This window comes from Carya illinoinensis, chromosome 1 (genome assembly GCF_018687715.1).
Source record: "Carya illinoinensis cultivar Pawnee chromosome 1, C.illinoinensisPawnee_v1, whole genome shotgun sequence".
In the NCBI taxonomy this organism is placed as follows: domain Eukaryota; kingdom Viridiplantae; phylum Streptophyta; class Magnoliopsida; order Fagales; family Juglandaceae; genus Carya; species Carya illinoinensis.
In genome coordinates this window covers 35,791,297-35,798,308 of record NC_056752.1, presented here as the reverse complement: position 1 = coordinate 35,798,308, position 7,012 = coordinate 35,791,297, and the positions used below count along the sequence as shown (strand labels likewise).

Genomic DNA, 7,012 nt, shown 5'->3' with positions numbered 1-7,012 from the left:
ATTTGGTGAACCTAAAATTTATGGGTTGCAATGTGAGCAATTAAAACATGAATTGTGGCTATTCTAGTAACAAGAAAATACTTGCTAAAATAATGGATACTCTCACTTTGTGTAAAGCTCTTTGCAACTAGTCCAGTTTTAAATTTATCAGTAGAACCATCAAGTCTCGATTAATGCATGTTTGTAATTAGTTGTGATCACCATACCTTTTCCGGACAGGGACTTGACTTCGTTGTGATCAATATTGCCAATGAAAAAAAAAACAAAGCTAAAAAGAATATCAACCTACCAAATGGAAGTATATTCATGAATACAAAGCTTTGCACATCAACTGGTACGGCACAAAACATCTTAACAAAAGTGAAAAAACCCAACAAGAAAAAAAGAAAACACAAATCCATAACAAAGCCACATCGATCTCTTTATATTCTATATGTTATTATCTTAAATCTTTTGGTCGAACCTCAATGCCATGGATCACAAGGCCAGACTTCCATTTGAGGACTTCAATCTCCCGCAAGTGCATTTCGACCACTCTATCTACCTGGTCATGATTGAAGAATTCACCCATCTCAATCTCCATCCACATGTCCTCTCTGTCTCTTGGGAATCGTGCATCCTCTTCCTCGGGTGTATCATCCATGAATGCTCTTGATAGCAAATAAGCATTGATGAAATCACATCTGATCTCATCTAGAAATCTAACCGACAACTTCACTGGCTGGTCAAGCCCACCGAATTGATCCCCAATAGTGTAGATAAGGTATGCTCCGTATCTCGTATTTGGGGACAGGATTTTGGTCTCAATTCTGCCCAATACATCAAGCCAACACACTTCCACAAGATGAGCAACCTCCGAAAATCTGCACATGATTCTTTTAATGTAAACCGTAATTTATTGACAAAACAAAAACTAAATAAATATACAAAGCATGTTGTGTAAATTCACACACGATATAGAAACAGAGAGTTGGGGAGAGTGACCTGGATTTGGGTAAAACCGGTGACTCGGCAAGAGAATACCAGTTCCAGTATTGTGAAGCATCTCCCCATATTATCCTTAACTCTCTCGCTCCCAGCATGTAAATCTTTTTCCCACTCCGTTTATGCATTGTAAAACTCTGTTGAATCAGTTTACTCTTTGATGTCAAGGATATACAATTTCTCAAGCAAAATCAATAAAGAAAATTGTATCACCCTTTGATTCCTACCTTTTTTTCCCAAAATATAAAAGCGCCCTTTGTCCAATATTCAAATTGTGCAGTGCTTCTAACAACTTATAACATATATTAAGCAGACAAAACTAGAGGGAAATTCTTAATATGCCTACCCTATTACCGTTGCCGATGAGGATCGGATTGTCGCAGAGGCTGAAATAAAGATCTTTCTTGGACAAGATATTCAATGACGACGACGACGAAACCGATTCAGAAATGATTTGCTGATGATCGGGAGGCAGAAGCGCCTCCCACACGAGATTGGAAGCAGCAGCTGAGCTGAATGTCCGGGAAACCAACGACATCCTGCATGCATCAAGAGGGGACGTCTTCGAAATTATTTCGGCGATGCACTCTTCCGGCAGTTTGCTTGTAAGCTCCATATTATCCGAAATCTCTCTCTCCTTCTTCTTCGTCGTTTACACGATATCTACAGACTCTTTTGTGATTTGTGTGTGTGCATATGAATTTGTCTATGGAGAGAGAAAGCCAAAGACGTGTGAAAGGAGAACTTGACCCGGCCTAGTCCGTCAACAAATGAACCGCGTAAAATTAAACGTCGATTTTCAATGCTGCAGGTAGCTAGACACGACCTAGAAACTACATGGAAATTAATGTTTGGGAGACGTTTTTGCAAATATGAAAAACTTGACTTGTGCATCTGGTTTGGTTACATGAGATAAAAATTAAAAAATTAAAAATTAAATAAAATATTATTTTTATTTTAAGATTTAAAAATGTTAAATTAATTATTATATTTTGTATAAAAATTTTAAAAAATTATACTGATAAAATGAAATAGTTTAAATTGTGTAACCAAACCAAACTTAAGTATGTAACAAAACCATAGATCATGTTGGCATAGCAGTGTTTAATAGTCTTTGAATCAATATGTGTGAAAGTACAAAAATGAAGGTTAGAATGCATCCAATGATTAATAAGTCCAAGTTGATATCACTAAAACTAAGGATGTCAAATCGTGTCAATGGGTCATATTCGTGTCATGTCATAGCATGCATATTACAGTTAATGGGTCAACACGAACACGACCCGTTAAGGATTTCGTGTTAAAATCTTTAACACGAACACGATACGTTAAGATAACAGGTCAACATGACACGACATGATATAACCCGTTAGCAAATATAAATTAAATTGACACGATACGACACGACATGACACGATATGACCCGTTAACAAAATAAATTAAATTAACACGACACGACACGATCCGTTTCAACCCGTTAGTGACATGTTTAACCTGATTGATAAACTAACAACAAGTCTAAAATTAAAATCCAAATAATAAAAATACCAACATTAAAATCTTAATAATTAGCACTAATTACCAAATATGATACACAAATATGATCCACATTCCACACACATTATAATAATATTAAAATTATATCCCAAATATAATAAACAAAACATACGTTATAAACATGTTAACGATACAATCTCAAATATGACCACAACACGAATCTAAACAAATCAACAATTTGAAAAATGAAGTGGAGCATCCTATTTGCCCTTGTTGATCTCCAACTCCATTACATCTTCAGTTAACTTGTCCAATTTAACTTCTTGTGTTTCTATTAAAAAAAAAATCAGTAATTTTATATCAAATAATATTATTGTATTGAAAAATTACAAGCATTTATTAAATAAAATAAAAATAATATTACCTTGTTCATCGCCATATAACCAATCTCTTGTGCAGACTAATGCTTCAACAATATCTAATTTTAGTGCACTCCTTAACTAATCAATGATACGTCCACCAACACTAAAAGTAGATTCAAAAGCAACTGTAGAAACTGGAACACTCAAAATGTCATGAGCCATACAAGCAAGATCAGGATAACGAAATTCATTTCTTTTCCAAAAGGAAAGAATGCCAATCTTTGCATTTCTATCTACCCTAAGTTCATCCAAGTAAAGATCCAATTGACTTTTGTGCAAATGGGCACTAAGATCATCATGTCTAAATGAATCAAATTCTTATACACAAAAAATAAATAAAAATGTTTCTTAATGATATGTGATATGAAAAAACAATATAATATAAATCATTAAACAAAAAATATTATTTGAAATACTTGTTTATTAACTGAGGACTCACTTTCCACTCCACTAACATTGCTTTCAAAAGTCATGGTAGAACATGTGGGAATACTAGAAGAACTATATTCCATGAAAAGAGATGTCATTTTGGTCCAAACATTCATAAACTCAATAGAACAATCTTCATAAAGCTTTGTATAAGAAAAATAAAAAAAATGAAGCTTGTATCGAGGATCCAATATAATTGCTATAGCCAACAACACATTGAACTCAGACCAATATTTTTCAAACTTAGTAAGCATTTGACGAGACATTCTCTTCATGAAATCATCTTCACCCTCATAGTGCCACTTTAATGTAAAATAAATCAAAAACACTACTGGAAAGCAGAGATTGGCTGTAGGGTATTTTGTCCCATAAAAGTCACAAGTAGCTTCATAAAAAACACTCAATAAACCTTTAATCTCCTCCACTTTTTCTCACTCATCATTTGATGGACAATGCTTAAAATTGGAATCAGTCAACTCCAAATGGCTAAAGGCATGGCGATAGAAAATAGCACTCTTAAGCATAAAATAAGTAGAATTCCATCTAGTGAGAACATCCTGTCTCAACCCTTTCTTACTATCCAAAAACATTTGATTTGTTGAATCCAAAAATTTTACTTTCGTTATTTGTGATCCTTTCACATACTTGATACTTTCACAAATTTTTTGGATAGCATGATCAATCTCTTTTAACCCATCTTGTACTACCAAATTAAGAATATGAGCACAACAATGAAGATGAAAGAACTCACCATCACAAACAAGAACTTTCTTAATGTTCAACTAAGTTCTTAACAATTCTACTGAAATATCATTAGAAGAAGCATTGTCTAAAGTCAATGCAAAAATCTTGTGTTGAATTCCCCACTCACATAGCAAGTTATAGATTTTTTCAGACAAAGAGATGTCATTATGTGGTGGTGGCATGAAAGAAAAGTTCAAAACTCTTTTCTGTAAAACCCATTTCTTATCCAAAAAATGTGCTGTAATACACATATAACCATCAATGGTTATAGAAGTCCACAAGTTAGATGTCAAACTAATTCTACCAAGAGAATCATTTAAGAGACATTTAATTCTTCTCTTTTCTCGATGATACATCTTAACCAAATCAGCCTTGGCAGTATTCCTAGAAATAATTGGAACATCTGGATGCAAATATTGTATTAAAGATCTCATATCTGAATATTCAACAAATCAAAAAGGCAATTCATGCTTCACAATAGCGGTTACCAACAATTCTCTATATTCATTAGTATCAAATTTAAGATTACCTACTAAATTCAACGGGTCTAAATCAACAAAATCTTCATTTTGTTCTTCTACCTCACTCATCTACAACAACAAACAACAAGAACAATTATTGTAGTTAGTATTTACTATTTACTCAAAAATTAAAGAAGGAAAAAAAATTATAAAATAAAAGACCCCTAAAAAGGGTCACTTGCACATATGTACTAAATAAAAATTAAGTCCAGATATAAGATTTGGCTCAATATAAATTAAGATTGTTACTAAGCAAATTTATTTTCAAGATTGCTGCTAAGCATATTTATTTTATAAATTAAGCATCACTTGAGTCCAACTCCACATTGCAATGAGCAATCATATCCAGATTCAGGTCTGGAATTGAAATTATCAAATTTTATAAGTGTCACCAACCTAGCTATATTATCTTGTATTGTTATCCATAATATATTCAAAAGAAAGCTTAAAATCTTGGTAATCTTGGTAATATATTCAAAAGAAAGCTTAAAAGTAAATAAATAGCTTGTTAGCCACAATGGGCTGTCAAAGCATCCCAATCACAGCCACCTGGGTAGGCATCATTCTAAGTTAATTTGGGGAGAGAAAACATAAGAATCCTAAGCTATGAAATAATACCCAAATCCCCGATCAATTGCATCCACCATAATATGTTAAATGAACCAACTCCCCCCATTCGATCCCCTTAATCAAATCATTTCCTTGCAAAATGATCAAAATGAAATAATAAGAAATCATACCTAAATCCCCATTCGATCACCGTAAAGACCACCTAACATATTAAACCCAAAATGATGCATAAATTTTACAAGTCAAGAAATAAAAATGCTTTACTTCTTAATTTGTTTAATATACAAGATCGCATCAAAAGGTCACTTGATCATGAGCACAACGCTACCTAATGTGCTATCAAGCAAGACTAGCCTAAAGACAGTAAGTATCCGTAGAGGGAGGAGAACAAATGTGGCCCAAAACAACATGGGTAAGAATGGTAAGTTTAAGAAAAGGAATACAGCTTTTCACATTTCCTATACAAAGCTTCTTCAAATGAACAAAGACAAAACAAAATGGAAGTAAGGATCAAATCTGAACACCAAATTCATTGTCCCCACCATTTCACCACCAAATGAACCACCCGGCCCCACTCTTCCTATTTGTTTCAACCATTTATGTTTCCACCATTTTCCTTCTTTACTTTTTTTTATAAAGATTTATTTTCCACTTTCCATTACAAATTACAACACCTAAACTACCCATAAACAACCCCCAACAATTACAAATGCGAAGGTAATAACAAGAGATCTCTAGGAGTTTTCTTTTGGATTCAAATGGTCTAGTGACTTACGGCTAAAACAAACAAATGAAACATGAAAATGGTGCTTACCTTGTTCCATTCAGCAACCACACAAGAGATCTCTAGGAATTTCAACACTAATTCCATTAGAAAATAGAGAGCTCCACAGATTCTCGATGGCTCGATGAGAAGGAGAGTCTAAGAGAGAAACTGAAATTAATTAAACTGAAATGGGGGAAGAGCCAAAGAGGGAAGAGGGAAGAGGAAAATGGTATACCATTTACCGTATGAGTCTCTGTCTGACCGTGTGAACCACTAAGAGTTTGAGCCGTGACCTGTGAGGTGAGAGTGCGGCACAGGAATAACTCGGATCCGAGATTCTGAGTGAATTTGAGCTGTGAGGACCTGAGGTGAGGGCCGTGAGGCTGGCCACTGGTGAGTGGTGAGCACTGAGGACTCAAGGGGTGAGACTGTGAGAGCTTAGAGCCTGTGAGAGGTTTGTGCGTGTGAGGGCAGTGCGGCACAGGAGTGAAAAATGAAAATTTGAAATGTGAATTCGAGTGCTTCACTGATTCAAATTTAGGGCTTTTTTTTTTTTTTTTTTTTTTTTAAAGATAGAAGGAACTTAAGGGTAGAATTGTAAATTCATTTTTTTAACGGATCATAAGGGGTTGACCCGTTAAGCAATCTTGTCTTAACTGGTCAACCCGTTTTAACCTGAACCCGATAAGACTAAACCCAAACCTACTTTTATCGTGTCGTGTTCGTATTGGGTTAACGGGTCATGTCACAAATTGCCACCCCTAAGGTCCAAAGCCCTTCTAAGAGGTACCTTCCTAATTGTGGAGGGGAAGAAGTTTTTGGTGCCTTTCAAATATTAGAGACTGCCATTAGTGTGCTTCAGGTGTGGTACTATCAAACATAATCAGACTACTTGCTCAAATGCATCGAGTGGGGGTGGTAACCAACAATATGGGGTATGGTTAAAAGCCCCTACTGCTAGGGAAAGTGACTGGTTGTATAAAAAGTATGGAGAAGGAGCTGCTCATGAAGGTCTTGCTCATTCTCAACCATGGAGGGATGAGAGAGAGGACACGGATGACCCTTAAAAGGGCATAGCA

General features: G+C 35.0%; 1 protein-coding gene across 1 annotated transcript; it reads right to left on the bottom strand.

The window, feature by feature from the left end:
• Positions 1-284: 284 nt before the first annotated feature.
• On the bottom strand, positions 285-1,765 carry LOC122316299 (F-box protein At2g02240-like). Its single transcript, XM_043132831.1, has 3 exons — positions 1,331-1,765; positions 985-1,121; positions 285-863 (listed from the first exon to the last, which is right to left on the bottom strand). Exons 1-3 carry the CDS (start codon positions 1,598-1,600, stop codon positions 440-442), a joined length of 831 nt encoding a protein of 276 aa, XP_042988765.1. The 5' UTR covers positions 1,601-1,765; the 3' UTR covers positions 285-439.
• Positions 1,766-7,012: the final 5,247 nt, after the last annotated feature.

Coding starts and splice junctions, on each gene's coding strand:
- LOC122316299 (XM_043132831.1), bottom strand. CDS start 1,600: ATGGAGCTTACAAGCAAACTGCCGGAAGAGTGCATCGCCGAAATAATT. Junction 1,122..1,330: donor TCATCGGCAACGGTAATAGG/GTAGGCATATTA, acceptor CTGATTCAACAG/AGTTTTACAATGCATAAACG. Junction 864..984: donor CCGGTTTTACCCAAATCCAG/GTCACTCTCCCC, acceptor AATCATGTGCAG/ATTTTCGGAGGTTGCTCATC.